Consider the following 19853-nt stretch of genomic DNA (forward strand, 5'->3'; position numbering starts at 1 on the left):
TACGAAGAAATGAAGTTCCCAATTGATTACGGTGTATGGGTCGTGCGAGGAGACCTGCTCGAATCCCGTATGTGCTATGTGGCCGCCCTGAAAGGAAAGGCAAAGTTGACGGAGGACGTCGAGCTCGGACAACCAGAGAGTATACAGAGGAGCGGGCTGCCCTGACAGAAGAAACGATCCACATACTGGTTTTTGAGACCGAGCCGACCAAAACTCTTCAGATCGGCACCTTGATCAGCGAACCGCTCCTAACTCAACTTGTAAGTTTCTAAGTTAAAAATCTAGATGTCTTTGCTTGGTCCGCGGCAGAGATGCCCGAAATCGGCCCTAAAATAATAACTCAAAAAGTTAATGTGGACCCTCTAGTCAGGCCAGTAAGACAAAGAAAATACAACCTTGACCCAGAGCGGTGGAGGGTAGTCGATGAGGTGGTCGGTAAGCTCCTCGTTGCAGATTAGGATGGACCCTGCTAACCAAGACAAGACCGCATTTATAACCGAACTCGGGTTGTACTATTATAAAGTTATGCCCTTTGGTTTGAAAAACGCTGGGGCAATGTTCCAGCGACTTGTAAATAAATTTTTTGAGCCATTGATCGGCAATAAAGTGAAATGTTATGTTGATGACATGGTCGTGAAGACACAATTTTTGAACTCTTTATTAAAAGATTTAAATGATGTTTTTCAAAATTTAAGGAAGTATAATATGAAATTAAACCCGAACAAGTGTGTCTTAGGGGTCACGTCGAGTAAATTCTTAGTTACATAGTGAGGCGACGTGCCATCGAAGCCAACCCGGAAAAAAATAAAGCTATTTTAGATATGAGACCACCCCGGAAAATAAATGAAGTCCAAAGGTTGATTGGCCGGGTAGCTGCCCTAGGCCGATTCTTGTCTAAGTCGGCAGGTCGATGCCTGGCTTTTTTCAAGGCAATAAAAAAGATCGAGCACTTCAAATGGATTGAGGAATGCCAAGTCGCATTTGATGAGCTGAAGATGTACCTAAGTACTGCACCGGTTCTAATCTGACCTGAAGAGGGAGATGAGTTAAAGTTGTACCTCTTTGCGAGTGACGAGGTGGCCAACTCGATATTGATTGGAGAGGTAGACCGGGTCCAACGACCCATCCACTTTGTTAGTAAATTTTTGGTGGATGCCAAAATCAGGTATCCCGAAATCGAGAAGCTAACATACGCGCTGGTCATAGTAGCTCGTAAAATATGTCCGTACTTCCAGGCCCACACTGTCGTTGTCATCACCAACTGGTCCACACTTTAAAGCCCGAGGTGTCTGGTCGATTAACGAAGTGGTCCATCGAATTGAGCGAATACGATATCGGGTTTGAGCCCCGCCCAGCAATCAAAGCCCAAGTCTTGGTGGATTTCGTTGCAGAATGCATGTTCGGCACGATGACCCCAGAACTGACTGAGCCCACTAGTACGTTAGAGGCATTAACCAGTGCTGCACTGGTCTCTGTTAGGGTTGGACCGACGTGGGACGAGGATCCCTGGATCCTCCATGTAGATGGCTCATTGAACCTACGAGGAAGCGGTGTTGGATTGATGTTGTACGTGCCAAGCGAGGTGAAGCTGGAGTACACTCTTCGGTTCAGATTCGAAGCATCAGACAATGAGGCAGAGTATGAGGCACTAATCGTCGGGTTTAACCTAGCGAAGGAGATAGGAGCTAAACACCTCATTGTATGCAACGATTCACAGTTGGTGGTCAACCAGGTTAATGATGATTACGAGGCTCGTGACCAGACCATGGCAGCATATGTAGCCAAGGTCAGAGAGATTCTGCCAAACTTCCACTCTTGTTTCATTAGGCAGATACTGTGGTCCGAGAATGCTGAAAGAGATGCACTGTCTTGATTGGCTAATACCAACAAGAACATGAAGCAGACACTATATATCGAAGACCTGCCTCGCCCTAGCATTCTCGAGGGGGTAGAGGTCGCTCCCGTGTCAGTAGCGGAACCGAGTTGGATAGACCCGCTCGTTGATTATCTGCTCCACGGGACCCCACCAGCAGAACACAATGCAGTTTGGAGGGTAGAATGACAACCAACCCGATATGTTTTGATCAATGGGGTTGTATAGGTGATCCTTCACGCTCCCCTACCTACGTTGCTTGCGACGTTCAGAAGCGGATCAAGTATTGTGCGTCATCCCTAATGGAAAGCAGTTCGAAGACATCAAGATCCAAATTCGGTGTGCCGAGATGGGAATCTAGCAAAATTTCACTTCGGTGGCACACCCGTAAGTGAGGGACAAGCTGAAGTAACAAACTTGGCGATTCTCCATGGATTGAAAGCTCACCTAGCTCGAGCTAAGGGATTGTGGGTAGATGAGTTACTCAGTGTCCTTTGGGCCTACCGAACTACCATCAAGACTGCGATGGGTGAAACACCCTTCAACCTCATGTATGGTAAAGAGGCGGTGACCCCAGTGGAAATCAAAGTGCCAATGTTGTGACTCGAGGCTTATGATGGGGAAACAAATGATGACGAGCTCCATACCTACCTGGACTTGATAGAAGAGGTACGGGACTTGGCCTACATTCGGGCAACAGCTTACCCATAGAGAGTAGCTCGGTATTATAATGCCCGGGTGAGGAAACGATAGTTTCGTGTTGGCGACCTAGTCCATCAGAAGGTTATGGTACCAGAGTCCGGCGTGGGTAAGCTTGGACCGAACTGGCAAGGTCTGTACTGCATAAGATGGGTGTTTGGGGAAGGCACATATAAACTTGAGATACTACCTATGAGCTCACGACTCTAGAGCTGCTAAGAATTTACCATGTCCATAAGACTACCGAACTGGAGAGAGGACCTTAAGTAACTCCCAGAAGCCTAAGGGTTATAGTGTCAAGCTGACAAAATACCTCGACACGATGTGAAACCTAGTTGCCTCTCTAGCATAGGCAGAGAAGTCCAAGTCACCTGTTCGGCATAGGCTGTTTAAGACCCGATCACCTCTTCAGCACGGGCTCATTAAAACCCAGTCGGTTTGGCAAGGGTAAGGCAAAGTAGCTTGGGAGCAAACAGGTCGGGCATGTAAACCCTACAGTGTCTACTCACCCTGGCGTACAATAACGACTGTTCCTATTGTTAGACAGTGTGTGCTCTTAGCTGCAATCAGAATGATGTACATTATGAAATTTATTGTAAATGAATAAAGTACATATTTGATTCATGTTATTATGATGTGTTTCTGTGTAATACCCTTAAACTGGACACATATGAGACTCGTGTTAGTTTAGAATGTTCACAGCCGTTGGATAAATCTAGGGAGATTTATCATACTAAGGCTGACACTAATGTGCTGCCAAGTTGGTTGGTGTAGCCTATCTCAATTGCTAGGGTGAGACCCGAGGTACATGCAGTGTAGGTTTACTTGAAACCCTGAACCGGACCGGAATTCCAGTATTGCCCTGGACCTTGGTGATTAGTGGGCAAAATTGGAATGTTACACCTGACCCCTAGACTCGATTATCATACTGCACTAGGTGTCAGATTGGGCTGTCTTTGATGTGCCAATCAGTGAGATCCTTAGAGGGGGTCAAAACCTGGGTATGTTGGGACAGTCCGAGAATTCATCTGAGTGGGTAATCATAGTGACAGGATCAGCCCCTTTGTCGGACAAAGGTAATGGTCGGGGATGCACTCTCTTTGATGATAACCTAAACTGCTGGCAGTTGATTTCAATCGTTGAAATTTGTTTTGCAAAATATATTTATATATATATATATATATATATATTATGGTTTCAAAATGTTTGCTAAAGGTTTTAATTCCCGGGATCCATGTGAGTAGAGAGTGCAGCACTGTTCCTTGCAGCCGAGGGAGAGGTCTTCTCTTGTCGGGCAGTGTTTGATCATTATGGGCTGAGAGGCTAAGTGTAAGACCATTGAGGGTAATACCTGATGGGCTAATCTTGCATCTGCCCACAGTCCTTGGGTTTTTATAAGGTGGCTTGGTCCAGGGACCACTTATTGTAAGTGTTGGGCCCGTTAAGAGCCAATGGTGATTGGCTCCGGGATTCACTGTCTTCTATAGTGAATTCGGCCAAGCCTTATAACAGAGGGTAGGCTGAACCCATGTGGCTAATGTGTAGATCAATGTTTGGGTCTCACGCCATACAAGGAAACCCAACTGGGCAGCAGTTTGGAGGCCGAATGAGCACATGGACTTAATGGGCCTAAAGCTCAATTCGAACTGGTTTAATTTGATTAATTAAAGAGGGGTGGTTCTAGGATTTAGATCAGCAGATTGGATAAGGAGTTATCCCTATCCACTCAGAGAGTCCAGATCCAAATAGAGATTTGGATCAGGAAGCTCCTAATGAGATTAGGTGGGCTGATCTTGATCTGCAGATAAGATAAGGGATTATCCTTATCTTCTAAAGAGAGTCCAGATTCAAATAAGGATTTGAATCGGGAAACTCCTAATGAGATTAGGAGGAGCTCTCTTTAAGGCTATAAAAGGAGGAGGAGGGCGAACCCCAACTCACTCAATCTGATCTCAGATACAAGAGAGAAAGAAAGCAACAGTAAGACTACGCCATCTTCTGCTCTTGTCTTCTCCTCCTGCTGCTGCCATTGCCAGTTCATTCTCCATTTGTAGGGGAGACCAAGAAGCATTCTTGATATCAGTTTTTGGTGAAAAACAGATCTGAAGTCGTGCTCACTCACCCTCCATCGAATTTTTGCGGAAGGATTCGGTTCTTGTGAAGAACCACCTGCTGATTCTGCTCTATTCAATGCTGTGTCATTTTCAGTGGGAGCAGTCTTTGGAGTTTTCCTTGGGTGTGAACACCTTCGTTGGGAGTTACTGCTACTCCGTATTAGGTATATCCCTCTCCTACCTTTTAGTTTCAGATCTGGTTCGGTTTAGTTTCAAGATTAATCATTGAAAATGCAGATTTTCTAAAACAGGGAATGTGATTCCCACATGGGAGAGAGAGAAATTTTTAAAATTTCGCTCTACCTACCTGCAGGTTTTGGCTATCCATATGATGCATTTCTCATCCCTTCAGTGGTATCAGAGCCATGGTTCAAATCTTGAACCGAAATAGATCAGATCTGAACCTGCGCAAATGGGCCGAAGGCGTTCTACCCGATTTGCACAGATAATTGATTTTCTGGGAAATTAGTTCCCAGATTAAGGGCTGTTGATCTGAAATTAAATCTTTATAAATCTGAATTATATTTAGAATAGTTCTTTATATTTTTCTTGATTTATGGGTTGTTCGTACGGTGGAGATCGGTGTCTTTATTGGCGCAGCAAATCTGCGATTTTGCACTTCTATTACTTTTGGTCTATAATTAATTATTTTTTTTTTAAGTTTTAGACCGAATGTATAGGAATTCGATCTGATGTAATATTAATAGAAAATTAGGGTTTTTCTATTTTATTTTATTCAAGATTGAAGCTGATTGTGCAGAAGGAGGAGATTTCGCAGATGGAGAAATCGCTATCTGCGATTTGCAGTTTGTGAAACTGCAAACTGTGATCTAACATCTGTTTTGCAAGTTGCATATGTACGAACAGCCCTAGTTCTGATTCTTGTTTGTCTTTAATAAGAAATTTAATTTTTTCAGATCAATTCTTGAATTATTTCTTGAATTAAAAATCAAACCCTTAACCCATTCGAACCAGATTGGGCCAAATTGGTTGGACCAAATCTGTGGTTCGATGGGGGCTGATTTCGGCCCTAATTTCCCACTCTTGGGTCAAGAGATTGATATTTAATTGCAAGACCTAATTCGACCCACACCTGTAAGTCCCAGTTTTAAAATGTTAAAACTGCTTAAGCCCACTAACTGCAGAAAAGCTATATGGGCCGAACTGCTTAATGCTATTCAGCCCATATACCTATATATTATTAATCAGTAATATTGTGCATTAAATTGGGCTTTAATGATGGGCTTTATAGATATTAATTGATTGGATCAATTTTATCCTTGCATGTGATGGGCTTTAATGATGGGCCATAAGCACTTGTCTCATGCAAATACGATAGTGGCTATTGCGCACACCATGGCTGAATTCACATCATTGCCATGGTGTCCCTAAAGATCATCGGATGATCTCCCTTTGTGGTGGGCCTCACACCTCCCCAAGAGGAACCGTGCGGAACCCTAGCTGTTTAGGGCCCACCGAAATCTGGCTTTATGAAAGTCAGTGGGAGCCACTCTGGTTTGACCTAAATTAAATTAGGGCGTAATAACTTTGTTCCCTCCTGAAATATGAGTGCATGTGATTGGGAGATTCATTTGATGAACTCTCTAAAGGCTTTCCATCATTAGTATGAAGATGGGTCCTTCAAGTAATGAGAAAATGCACCATAAAATTGGCTTATCCATTTGCTGCTGGATCTATTGGAATGTTTCATAAGATGATAGGGGCGTCATAGACTGATGTGGGAGGGGCCTATCCTAAAATGGAAGACTCTCTCACGGTGCCTTGGCGTTCACGAATATAATGGATGAGCACTCATTGGACAGAAAAGTTTAACCTAAAATGTCAATGAACCTTGTTTGACAGATGCCAAAGGGAAAGCTCATACGAAAAATATAAGTATTTTTTAACTATTTTTATCATATACGATGTTTACAAAAGTGCAATATAAATAACATATTGATAAATAAATCATAAATAACATATATATCATATATAAATGATATATATATATATATATAATTCATTTGACCATAATATTAAATACCAATATTCAAACAATATATTGGAATTGCATTTCCTCTTGGTAAATAAGTAATTTATATTATCTCATAAATTAAATAATAAAAAATAAAAATATAGAATTTTTTATAAATTTTATATAATAATTTGAGCATGCATTAATATTATATATTCTTTATATTAAAAACAAATATGTTTGAAAAATAAGAATTATTGTTAGTAAAAATAGAAATATTGCCATGTGCAAACGCATGTACAGCTTTATTAGTTAGATTAAAACATTAAACAAGAATGATCTAGATCTAGCAAAGTGTGTGTCTCTAAAGCTTTTCATTATGGCACATACATGGACACACGTGCATGGCTCCATTCTGTATTTCCTTGGCAAGGATCAAAATATCACAATATATTAGGGCGCATCGGCTAATACATATCGTATCAGGGGATTCCCAACATGCCCCTACAGGGAGTGTTTCAGGGTTTGGCCTAGTTCAAGGTATAAACCAACCCCTTTGAACCAGTTTCAAAGAAAAAGTAAAAAATAAAAAAAGCGAGCAAATGTAAGTACCGATACGCCCCTATCTGTGTACCAGCCTGTATCGATATTTTGAACCTTTCTCCTAGGTTTTTAAGCAAGCAAGCTTCCATTAAGAAGTTTAAGAGAAGATTTGTAAGTTTCTCACGAGGAACCGTGTAAAAGAGAAAAGGGAGTAAATATGATATTTAATGGACGAATTTTTAAATTTCAGAACACTACTTTAAAAAAAAAAAATGCAGGCATGTAAAAGTTGTTTAATCAAATATCACATACCCATGAAATTTAATCTCCAAAGATATTAAATCTCAGCACTTGGTCATCATAGACTTTAGTAGCTTTGTCTCTAATAGAAACAATGATAAGACATCAAAATTGTATGAAGTATATATTACTGGATGGGAATGGAAAAAAGAAAAAGAGAGGGCCGGCCGAGGTCCAATAAGACATTTGAACAAAATTAGGCAGAAATTAAAAGAAACAAATTACTAGTATCATGGGCATATTCTAATGGAATCTGTCTAGCAGCTGAATTCGATCAAAGTCATGAACTTATTCTTCGCAGAGGTGTTTGGAGGCAATGAGTTAAACCAAACATAAAGCATTATTCGAATTGTCATCGATGGTTTCATAAATAATATTTTACAACTCGGTAGCCTATAGGATGTGATTGGCAATTTTTCTGTTTAAATAAGTATACGAAAGTATACTTGTCCACTTCAATCTAAACAATTGTTTCCTTATTACATACCTTTGGAAGTTGCATTGCTTTCTTGGTAATAGTGTAACTAAATCATTCTTATGGTTGGTGGGGCTTTGGGCAGCCCAAGAAATGGACAGATGTGTCACCATTCACATTGCATGGCTACCAAATCTTTACGATTTGGCCATTCTGTCCCAAATAAATCATTTGTTCTTTCTCTTCTCTTCTCTGTCGAGGCCTCTGCTTATACTTGCTAGGTTAGGTTATATGAGATACTATGTATATATTTCTGTTTTTCTTGGATGGTCCCGGTGGTACGTGTTTTGATTCATAAATCAAAGACATTTTGGGTCATGGCCAAGACTGATGAATTAACGAAACATATCCGTGCCACCATATCTACTAGTAGTAGAGCTTTTTAATTTCAGATGATAAATATATAGAGAGAGGGATTTTATCTTGTCATTAAATATATATCAATGGACACAAAACAGTAGTCCAATTATATATTTACACATGTTTGAAGTACAAAGCGATCAATGCAGGCATGTGTTCTTCAAAATGACAAGGTAGAACCATGCAATGTGAATGGTGGCTGAAGGGCATTACTCAGGTGTCAACCTCTAATGCACCCATCTTCTCTATAAATACCTGATCATTCTATTCACCGCTTCACCACGGCTTGGTAGTGCAAATTCTCTCTTCACCTGTTTCTATAAATCATGGCTAAATCATGTCTGCTTTCTCTTGGTATCTGTCTCTTTATTCTGTTTCATGGCTGCCTAGCTGTCAGGCCATACAATTCTCACCAAGGCCAAGGTTGGAGTACTCGGCCTGATCACCAGTCTCGAGGAGAGCAAAGTGAGTGCCAGATCAATAACCTTGATGCCCTTGAACCATCTCGTAGAATTGAAGCCGAGGCTGGCCAATTTGAAATCTGGGATGACAACAATGAACAGTTCAGGTGTGCTGGGGTTGCAGCTTATCGGGTTACTATCCAGCCCAAGGGCCTCTCCTTACCTGTCTATCACAATCAACCTAGGATCCTCTACATTGTCCAAGGCTAGTTCACTGAATCCCTTTTTGCATTGCTACTAACTTATTGTGGTCTATGCATGTTATATTATCATATACCATTCAATTAAACTTGTGTTATGACTTACGTGCTTGAAATCCACGTACAGGTAGGGGAGTTTTAGGATTATCAATCCCCGGTTGCCCTGAAACGTTCCAATTATTCCAGCGAGATGAACAATCCGAGGAAGAAGGTTGTAGAAGGCAGTAGCAGTCAAAGATCAAAGGATCAAGGTGGTAAAAGTCAACAATCGGAGGATCAAGACAGTAGAAGACAAAAATATGGGGAACAATACAGCAGAAGCCAACATTCAGAGGATCAAGACAGTAGAAGACATAAATCTGAGAGCAGAAGCCAAGGAAGCAAAAGTCAACAATCAGAACTGAAGGGATGAGAGATCCATCGTATGGACGCACAAAGATTGCAGAATAAGGGGGCGAATTTCAATAATTTTTCTCTCCCTTCAACTAGGAATCGCATTCCCTATTTTAGAAAATCATATTTTCAATGATCATTTTTGAACCATAAACTGAACCAGATTTGAATCAAAAGGAATAGGAGAGGATTATACCTGATACGGAGAAATAGTATCTTCCAACGAATGTGTTCACGCCCAAGGAAGGATCCAAATACTGCTCCCACTAAAAATGGCGTAGTGGAGGATGGAGCAGAATCAACAGTGTTTTTCTCAAAGAACCTAGTCCTTTGCAAGAATTAGCAGGATGGCACATGAGCACAGCTTCCTATCAATTCTTTCTGAAAGAACTGATGTCAAGATCGAATTTTGACTTCTCCCACAACTGGAGATCGAACTGGCAAACAGGGCGGCAAGAACAGGGAGGCGGCAAGAGAGTATTCGCAGGGGGCAGAATTCTCTCTTCTTGTGATTTCAGCACTGGAGAAAATCTAATTGTGTGTGTGTCTCCTAAAGGCTGCCGCCCCCTCATTCTTTTGTTAACCTAAAAGATCAGCTCCTAATCAAATTAGGAGCTACTTATCCAAATCATATTTGGATATGACCCATTTTAGGTGATAGGGATAAACCCTTATCTTATCTACAGATTAGATTAGTTTTCCCCTAATCTCATTAGGAGGTTTCTAGATCTGGATCACATTCAGATCTGGACTCTATGAGTGGATAGGGTCAAGACTCTATGAGTGAACAGTTGTAAGGGCAGCATCTGCCCAGAAGAAGAAGGGGAGCGACGAGGAAGCCAATAGAGACAGGGTTGCTTCGATGATGTGGCGATGTTTACGTTCAACACAACCATTCTGTTCATGTGTATGTGGATAGGCAAGTCGATGAGTAATGCCGACGGAGTCCAAGTAAGAGGAAAGTTTCCGATATTCTCCACCCCAAACAGATTGCAGAGACTTGATTTGGGTATTAACCGGTTGATTGATTCCCACCAGTTTTTGAAACTGAATTGTTACCACCAGTTTTTGAAAAGCCGTGATCCAAAACCATTTACTTAACCGGTTGATTGATTCCGTTTTTTACCCGTTTGGTTATTTGATTTCTTAAATTTTTTATATTTTCAATATATATTATAAAAATGTATGTGTATAATATAAATATAATATATAATATATATTAATACTACAAATATTAACATATATTTAGTTAATATATTATAAATAGACAATTAAAAATATAATATATAATGCATATAAATGTATGTGCATTTATAAATAGAGTGGAGCCCGAGTTCGGATTTCATCACATTAAATAATCTGATAAGATTCCTATAAATAGAGTGGAGCCAATTGAATTATAAATACAGATCATCCCCCCAATATAGAGAGCTAGCACATCTGCAAGGACTGTGATCACAGCATTACCATGCAATCTCCCAATGAAATATAAGCATGTTAGCAATGAAAATAAGAAAGTCATTCACACGATGTTTTCAAATTATTTATTTCACTAGTGTGCATGTATCATTGGGAAAAAAAATACTAGTATAATGATGATTACCCAAGCAAGTTCTTTTCTATACTGAAAAATGTGTGTCAGCATTACCATGCACATCTGAAAAGCCATACACGTACATGGTCCATGCACATACATGGACACAAAGTGTGTGTCAGCATTACCATGCACATCTGCAATGTACGCACTTAATTACTAGTAATAATATAATAATGATTACCTAAGCAAGTTATTTTCTATACTACCACTCAGTTTTAAATAAATAATTTGTTCTTCGTTTTTGTCCTTTATCTTCAACCAATGAAAATGGTTGTTTAGCATATGTACAATATATTTTGTTAATTGTTGTCTCATTTTTTCTTGAGAATATTAAAATTCACCAAAAAAAAATCATACCAATTTGTGGTTGTGATGGTTTATCATTATCTTCATTTTTCATATGAATGGCCATATATTTGCCCAAATGACTAGTACCATCCTTGCTATTATAGATAAAATCACTCATGCATTTATGACAAATAACTCTTTTTCCCTTCCTATCAGCATTTTTTTTGGTAAAATTTTCAGACTAGGCTAGTTAGCTAATTGGCCATTTTTATTCCCCTAACTAGTAATAGTATTGGGGGTGGCAACTCCAGCAACATTAACCATAGAATTAGTAGCATCCATATCAGTGCTATTGTACTGAACATCAACAAAACTAAACATGTTGGGAATTTAATTTTGAGGGGAATTGACCATTTTTATAATATTATAGTATTAAAACTATAAAAAAAAAGTAAAAAAAAAAATAGTTTAATTACAGCTTACCCTTGATTCAAAATCTCAACTGTTGAACCTTCCAAGCCTCCAAAATTACTAACTTGAGATACTTGAGCAAGTCTTCTTGTTGAGACACTTCCAGGCCATTCTTAATTTTAGATCCTGGTCCTCCCCCTTCCTTCTTTCTCTTCCCATCAAACCCTAACATTGGTCTGGGCCCCAACCTGAAACACTTGTTTTTGTCTCTTCTCCTAAAAACCATAATTTCATCCCAAAAATTCTTTGTGTTCCCCATTTTTAATAACTTCCAAGCTAGCCTATAATCTCAACCTAACCCTAGAGTCTGTCCCATTCTTCTTGTCTCCTCACCAACTCTTTGGCCCCCTTTTACGCCACCAATGATATTTGATGGTGCGCGATCTGGTCACTCCTATCTAGCAGGGGCTATGCTCCTAGCTGGCGCTGGACGAGGTATCTACAAAGAAGAAGGTGAAGGATTCCCGGGGAGCTCGCCCGGCGGGAACACTCTGATGCTTAAGTTAGAACTCGGCGAAGAACTAAGAGAGTTGTGAAGAAATAAGGGCTAAGAGTGAAGATCCGCAATTTGCAATTACTTTTTTCCTTGGGGTTGGAGCCCTTATATATTAATGCCCTGTCAAATCGGGTGTAACTGCCTCTGATTCTCTACCGCAACCGTTATTTGCCAGGGCTGAGCAGGTGGGCGCAGGTAACCATCACAGGGTACGGCCCTGTCAGTCGAGAGACGTTTTTCGGAGCTAGTAGGCACGGTGCCGCCTGATGAGAGACATGGGCGCAATCCTCTGGATTGGCAGGTGATGTGCTGTCAGATAAGGGACGTGGGAGCAGTCTGACGGGCACGGTCTTGTCAGATAAGAAGCTTCCTGAAACCCTCGGATTGCTCAATAGTGAGCTACTTTGTAGCGAGCTGCCTCGTAGCAAGTTGCCTTGTAGCGAGCTGCCCGGTAGTGAACTACCTTGTAGCGAGCTGCTTGGTAGCGAGCTATTAGGTTGGGTTTTAGCGAGCTCATTACGCCGAGTTGTAGCCAGGCTGTCATGCTGAGCTATCACTTATGTTGAGTCATGTCCACGTGTCGCCTAGTCAGGAGGTCGGGTTAAATCGCCCTCCCTCAATTGCCCCCCACTCCTCGGGCTAAGGGTCTTGCTCTAGCGCGGGGAGTTTACGAAGCAGCGTGTGGATTTGACCCGTAATTCAAACTGCCTTGACCGACCGCATGAGGTATACGCGCGGATGTCACGCGACTTATAGATTCTGCGGGCATGAAAAAACGTGCTAAATTGCCTTCGGTCTCGGAGGACGTGCAGCCAGTTTTATTATGAGCCGTTAGATTCGCTTTAATCGAGACCGTTGGTTTTCTGGCACCGTGGCCATAAATAGGAGGGCCCCAGGCTTCATTTGTTTTCACGCCAACTTGCCCTGCTTTCGATTTTAAGGTCGTGCCTTCGCCTTGATTGCTCGAGCTCTCCCCATCGCTTCTTTCAGTTTACTCTTTCCGGTGAGTCCTTTGCCTTGCCAAACAATGTCTGGGTATCTGTACGACGGTGTCTTTTCCTAGGATGGTAATCAGGACGAGGCTCCCTTGAGTTTGAGGGGGAGCTTGGGAGTTCCCCGAGGGGTAGGCTCTGGAGGCTCCAGAAGCCTCTGGTAACTTGGCTTCCACTTCCCGGAGTCGGGAGCCAGATAGCTTCGGCCCCTCCTCCATGTCAATGGAGAGACTTCGGGCCCTGGTCTTCCAATATGATCTCCCCAGGGAGCTCACTTATAGCCTCCCAACTGGCAACTATCCCTGGGAGCACAATCATGAAGAGATCATGATCTTTGAGGAGCAGCTCGTGACTGGTCTTCGACTCCCTCTACATCCTTTAATAGTGGAGGTCCTCAACCACTTCAACGTCACCATAGACCACTTGCACCCGAACTCTGTTCGGAACTTGGTGGAGACTATTTCTTTGTTTTTTGAGTATTGTCTTCCTCTATCCCTCGACACTTTTGCTTCCATTCTGTCAATCAAGAATGCCTCCCCCGGAGCCCCTCCAGATAGGCTCTCTTATTACTTTTCCCCCGTCTTGGCTTCAAGCTTCTTCACGAGTTGCCTAACAGGATTCCAGCCTGGAAGCATGGTTATTTTATAGTTCACAACCCCGAGGGGTGGCCCTTTTCAACCCACTGGAGGGCCGCCATTCAGGAGCCGGGCGTTAGCTTGGACCCAAAGGTTCGGGAAACGCTGCAGTCTTGGGCGGAGGTCGGCTTCCTCTGTTCGAATTACTTGACTAAGGACAAGCTCGTTTAGGTCGGTCTGAGCCCCGGTAGATCACCTTTAGGTCTTTCTTGTAGCCTTTTATTTCTTGCAGCCAAAATGTTAGGTGTGGATGTGCATCGTCTCTTGTCGAGCTCCTAGAAGCACAGGGCAAAGAGGTCCTACCTGGACCGGGCATCTTCTTCTAGGGCCATCGAGTTCGAGGCCGCGGACCCATCTTTTGTTCCTTCGCCGGAGGTCCCACCCACGTCATACGAGGGAGTAGTTGTGGAAGGCGGTGAAGAAGAAGAGGTCCCACCTCCGGGTTAGTACCCTCCGGCCGCGCCGTCCGACCCCTCCGCCTTTCCAGCATTCCCTACCGAGGGGCGGGATGAGAGCATCACCAACTTCCTGCTGGCCTCGCGGAAGAGCCAGGAGTCGATCTTCCATGAGGAGATCGTGACATGGTCCAGGATTCACCCTAGGCAGCTCTTGGGGCTGGCCTCATCCCATTGTATGGTGGTAAGTGGTTGCTTTTTCCCCTTCTCTTTTTGTTTTTTTTCTTTTTACTTACCCCAGTTTTCTATTGGCAGGTGAATTCCGCCCTCCACGTCATGGCCTATCAGACGGTCATTTACTCCCAGGACGCCCGCCACCAGAGGACGGAGGTGCGGAGGGTCCAACATGAGCTCGACCGGGCTCGGGGTGAGGTCCTCCAGGCTCAGAAGGGAAGCGAGGCCCAGGGGCTGCTTGTCTAGGACCAAGAAGCGCGGATCTCCCGGTTGACCGAGAGGGAGTCGTGACCACCAAAAAGTCGTGGTTGAGTCTCACTATGCTAGGCCAGGTGCCAACCTCCACAGGTACAGTGATTCTCCCCAAGGGCTTGACTTCCTCTCCGCTGAAGCTCACCAGAGGAGTACTTGCGGGCTTGAGGTCGCTCTCTTGGAGCTGAAGCTTATCGAATGCGGCTTTGAAGAGAATGTCTACCAAGCTGCCGGAGTCGACGAGGACGTGCTTCACCTCGAAATCATTGATCCTTACCTTCACGACAAGCGTGTCATCGTGAGGGTAGTGGACTCTGTGCGCGTTGCGCTCGGTGAAGAAGATCGATTCCTCTGTCCTTGGCTTATTCGGGGGGTTCTGCTCTTCCCTTCCGATCTCATGAGCTGAGGTCTGAGCTACGGCCGAAGTGCAGCTCGCAACAATCGATCCTCCGGTGATCATGTGTATGATCCCCCGAACTGGCCTCTCTTCGGGAGGTGGCCTCTGCGGCTGCTCGCCTTGCCTACTGCTAGACTCGGGGGCGTCTCTGCCGCCTTGCTCGCCCTGCCGACCTATTTTGTTATTATTCCGTACAAAATTTCTTAAATATCCGCGACGGATGAGCTCTTCTATCTCATCGTTGAGGTTCTTACAACTTTCGGTACTATGACCGTGATCTTTATGAAAATTACAATACAAATTTTTATTTCTAACACTCGGGTCCCCTCTCAGCCGAGGTGGCCACTTCACGTATGGGGCATCCTTGATCACCATGAGAATCTCGGCCCGCTTTGTGCTCAGAGGTGTATAGTTAGTCCTTTCAACTGAAGGAGCTCGAAAAGGCTGACCTGGCCTTCCTCCCCGAGCTGGGTCTTTCTTCTTCTTGTCGCCCCCATGGGTCGAGGACTCGGCTTCTCTTTTCCTCTTTTCAGGCAGACTTTCATTCTTCTGGTTAATCTTCTCCTCCGTTCCTATGAACTAGTTTGCGAGCTTGAGGAACTCGATTACAGCCTTAGGCCGGTTGACAACTACATGCCACTTAAACTCCTTGTGTGTTATGCCTCTCTTGTCTGCTGTGAGGCGCACTGCGGGGTCCAAGTCGGGTATCTGTAGACAAGCATCATTAAACTACTTGATGTATCTATGGATAGACTCCCCTTCCCTCTGGACTATGCTGAGGAGACTTTCTTGGGTTCTCGGGCATCTTTTGCTAGTGACGAAGTGGGAGGTGAAGACCTACACGAACTGCGCCCAACTTTTTATTGTCCCGGGCGTGAGGTTCCTGTACCACGTGCGGGCTACTCCTTTGAAAGTGGTAGAGAAGGCCACGCACATGCAGGACTCGCTTGCCCTTGCCAGGTGCATCTGTGACTGGAAGGCATCCATGTGATCGTTCGGGTCAAATGATCCGTCATACTTGTCCAGGGGTGGTAATTTGAAGTCCTTGGGCATCGGGATGGCCAAGAGTTCAGGAGACAGAGGGAATGGTACATAGAGGAAAGGAGTGGTTTTCACTTCGTCCGAGCTTACCTCTTCTTTTTCTTTGAGTTCGGGCAAGTGGTGTGTCGTAGTTCGACGAGCTCGGCGACATCTCCTTTGCTTCTTCACGAGCTCTGCATTGGTGTTGCTCGCTTTTGTGTTGTCAGGAACGGTTCTTCCAGGGAGTGGCTCGGACTGCTGATGACGATTGTGGATTGGTCCTTTCTTGGAGTCTGCGGCCAGGACTTCGAATCGGTTCTCAAGGAGCGGGGTCACGAACTCGGAAAGCTGAGGTGATGCGAGTCTGGGAGGCTAAGAGTTCCCCGACCTGACCACGCACGGAGAGCTGGGTGTGACTGGATTCTCCCTCCTGCCACGGGATGAGACTTGGCTCCTAGGAGGTCTCTCCCCAGCGAGAGGGGCATTCATTCCAGTAGTGAGGCTTAGTCTGCTGTGGGGCCGAGTGCCGTGGTGGAATAGGTGGCTGGTTTAGAGGCAATAGGGGGAACTGCTACTGATATTGCTGCTGGTATACATTGTGCAGAGCTTGTTGCTGGTACAGCTAAAGTTGTTGAACTTGCTGCACTTGAGCTTGTATGGCTCGCATGCAATGCATCAGATCTTCAAGCAGGTTTGGTCCAGCTAGTGGGGGAAGAGAAGGCTCAGTGAAAGTGGTGCCGACTGTGGAGGGGAGTGGAGCGCTCACCGGTGCCGCGATCTGAGGCACATTCAGCGTTGGGACCCCATCCGCAGAGAGAGAGGAAGGGTGAACTGTCCGACGCATACTGTAGGGAGTTGAGGTTCAGGGGATGTGTTCGTGCCTGAGTTGCGTCCAGCATTGCTAGAGAAAGCCATGGATACTGAGGTTGCAAAACTTGGTGGGAGAAGGCTTTTCGAAGCGATTCCCACAGACGACGCCAAATGATGGTGCGCAATCTGGTCACTCCTAAATGGCAGGGGCTATGCTCCTAGCTAGCGCTGGACGAGGTATCTACAAAGAAGGAGGTGAAGGATTCCCGGGGAGCTTGCTCGGCGGGAACACTCCAATGCTTAAGTTAGAACTCGATGGAGAACTGAGAGAGTTGCGGAGAAATAAGGGCTAAGAGTGAAGATGCACAATTTGCGATTACCTTTTTCCTTGGGGGTTGGAGCCCTTATATATTAATGCCCTGTCAAATCGGGTGTAACCACCTCTGATTCTCTGCCGCAGCCATTATTTGCCAGGGCTGAGCAGGTGGGCGTAGGTAACCGTCACAAGGTACGGCCCTGTCAGTCGAGAGACGTTTTTCGGAGCTGGTAGGCACGATGCCGCCTGATGAGAGATGTGGGCGCAGCCGTCTGGATTGGCAGGTGCTGCGCCGTCAGACGAGGGATGTGGGAGCAGTCTGACGGGCACGGTCTTGTTAGATAAGAAGCTTCCTGAAACCCTCGGATTGCTCAATAGCGAGTTACTTTGTAGCGAGCTGACTTGTAGTAAGCTGCCTTGTAACGAGCTGGCCGGTAGTGAACTGCCTTGTAGCGAGCTGCTTGATAGCGAGCTGTTAGGCTGGGTTTTAGCGAGCTCATTACGCCGAGTTGTAGTCAGGCCATCATGCTGAGCTGTCACTTACGTTGAGTCATGTCCACGTGTCGCCTAATCAGAAGGTCGGGTTAAATCGCCCTCCATCAATATTCATTGCAACCAAATCCTTGGTCATGACCACTTCTCTTACCATCATTCATCTATTTCCTTCTCCCTTCATTTTCCTCATTAAAGTACCTCCCTTGTCGAGCTTGCTATGGGGAAGACCCCCATGGATCTTGTTCTTCCACTTAGCGTAAGTAATTACTCTTTACACAACTTGGGCAAACTTTATGAGTTGTAGGATAAGGCAAACTAGTGTCTTGGTGTCTTCGGCTTTGCTCTAGGGCCTAAGCATTAGTACTAGGCTGCAGATGAAGATGGTATCATTGTTTCCCAATGGTGATTACAAGTACTGGTCTGGTGTTTTGGAGGAGCCTAGTGGTCAAGGTTCCCTTGGCAAAACATTTAAAAATGGATACGTGTTCATTCTAGTGACCCGACACTGGTGGCGTAGTAACATCATTACGAATCACATGATTCACCAACGTCTCTGTCTCCCACTACCAAGAATAAAAAACCGATAAAGGTTATAGCTCTCTTGTTGTTGGAAATTGCCTTTCTCACTTTTAGTTTTACCCTTGAAGGACCCAATATTTCTATCTTCAAGTTGGAAGTGGGACTTTTGATATTTCACTATGAGTGTTTGATGAAATTATAACTAAGGGTCTGTTTGGCAAATCTTTTTGGAAAGATCTTTTGGTAGCTTTGACAATCAAAAGACATATTGAGCTTTTGCTTGAAGATCTAAGCAGTTCAAAGCTAGTTTGGCTATCGCGCATCTTCCAATGTCTTTCCGTGCGAGAATAAAGTGAAAAAGACATGAAATGCACCATTTGGAGCTTCCCAAAATCAGCCAAAAATGGGTTTTTTACGTCTTTTCGATGCTCCAACTTTTGGCGGTTAGATCTTTCATGAATCAAACAGGAATAGACCAAAAACCGATCTTTCGAGCTTCAAAATAGACAGAAGATGACGCGAAAAGACTTGCCAAGAGGGCCTTAAATTAATGTCCTCACTTGAATACATTTGAGAAAGATCGAGGAAAAGATGACAACCAAATATTTTGATCGATGATCACTTCCTTCTATAGTAACGAAGAGGCCATTACTAGATGAGCGCCGTTAAGATAAACTTTGATGCCTCAAGAGATGAAAATGGTGATTGCTCCATTGTGTGCATTGCCAAGAACCATCTAGGGGAAATCCTTGGTATTAAGGACTACTATATTGGTGTGACCATTATTAATTTTGCTGATGAAGTTTATGTGGCTTGGGAAGCACATGATGTGGCTTTAAATTTTAGGAATTATCTTATTAGCATTGAAGGTGATTATCTTCTCGTGATTTTTTGTCTAAAGAACTAGATCGAAGTCCCTTCAAGGCTGAAGCCCATTATTGAAGATTGTTCGAAGCTGGTTGACTCCCTAGATCTTGGCATGTTGTATTTTCACTCCTTTAGAGAAGCAAATCAAGCTGCAGAGTGACTAGTGAATCAAGCTCTCTCCCCCTCTAAAACTCCTATTTGCTCTAGTCCCTTTTCCCTCCCTTATGATCTTTTGTTTATTTGTTTGAATGGTTTTTGGAGTCGAGCTACCCCTGTCTTGTATAGCTTCTCTTGGCATTACAAAAAAAAAAAAAAAGGTCTTTTATTAGATATCACCACCAAGTCCAACCTATTTCCACAACCCATGAAATTCCTCATCAAAGTCGTTAATCCCCTATTCATCAAGGTGTTGGTTATCTAAGGCCTTTCAGTTGGGTTAGGTGGGCTCCCTAAAACATTCACTAGACCTATATAGATAAACAAGGTGACAATTACTCCATACCTGTTGACTACAACAAAGATATTAATGGTATTTGATTCTCGTGGTTCATACGCAATTAAATAGATTATGCTATACTCTTATTCCCTAGGAAGATAGTACAATTGTCCAGGTTGTTGCTTTGTGTGTTTCATCCATGGGGACCCATTCTACAACACTTGTCTTCATGTTTAAAGG

General features: G+C 43.8%; 1 protein-coding gene and 1 long non-coding RNA gene across 2 annotated transcripts; both read left to right on the forward strand.

Annotated features, from left to right (window-relative positions):
* Positions 1-1408: 1408 nt before the first annotated feature.
* LOC148804054 (uncharacterized) lies at positions 1409-1873 on the forward strand. Its single transcript, XM_088899152.1, has one exon. The coding sequence runs from the start codon at positions 1409-1411 to the stop codon at positions 1871-1873; it is 465 nt and encodes a 154-aa protein (XP_088755278.1).
* Positions 1874-8596: 6723 nt separating this feature from the next.
* Positions 8597-15470, forward strand: LOC148804055 (uncharacterized). Its single transcript, XR_016080501.1, has 3 exons — positions 8597-9009; positions 9132-14511; positions 14583-15470. It is a non-coding gene; the product is annotated as an uncharacterized LOC148804055 (long non-coding RNA).
* The last annotated feature ends 4383 nt before the right edge of the window (positions 15471-19853 follow it).

The sequence above is a fragment of the Nelumbo nucifera genome, chromosome 1, assembly GCF_055504915.1.
Source record: "Nelumbo nucifera cultivar China Antique chromosome 1, China Antique-T2T, whole genome shotgun sequence".
NCBI classification, from domain to species: domain Eukaryota; kingdom Viridiplantae; phylum Streptophyta; class Magnoliopsida; order Proteales; family Nelumbonaceae; genus Nelumbo; species Nelumbo nucifera.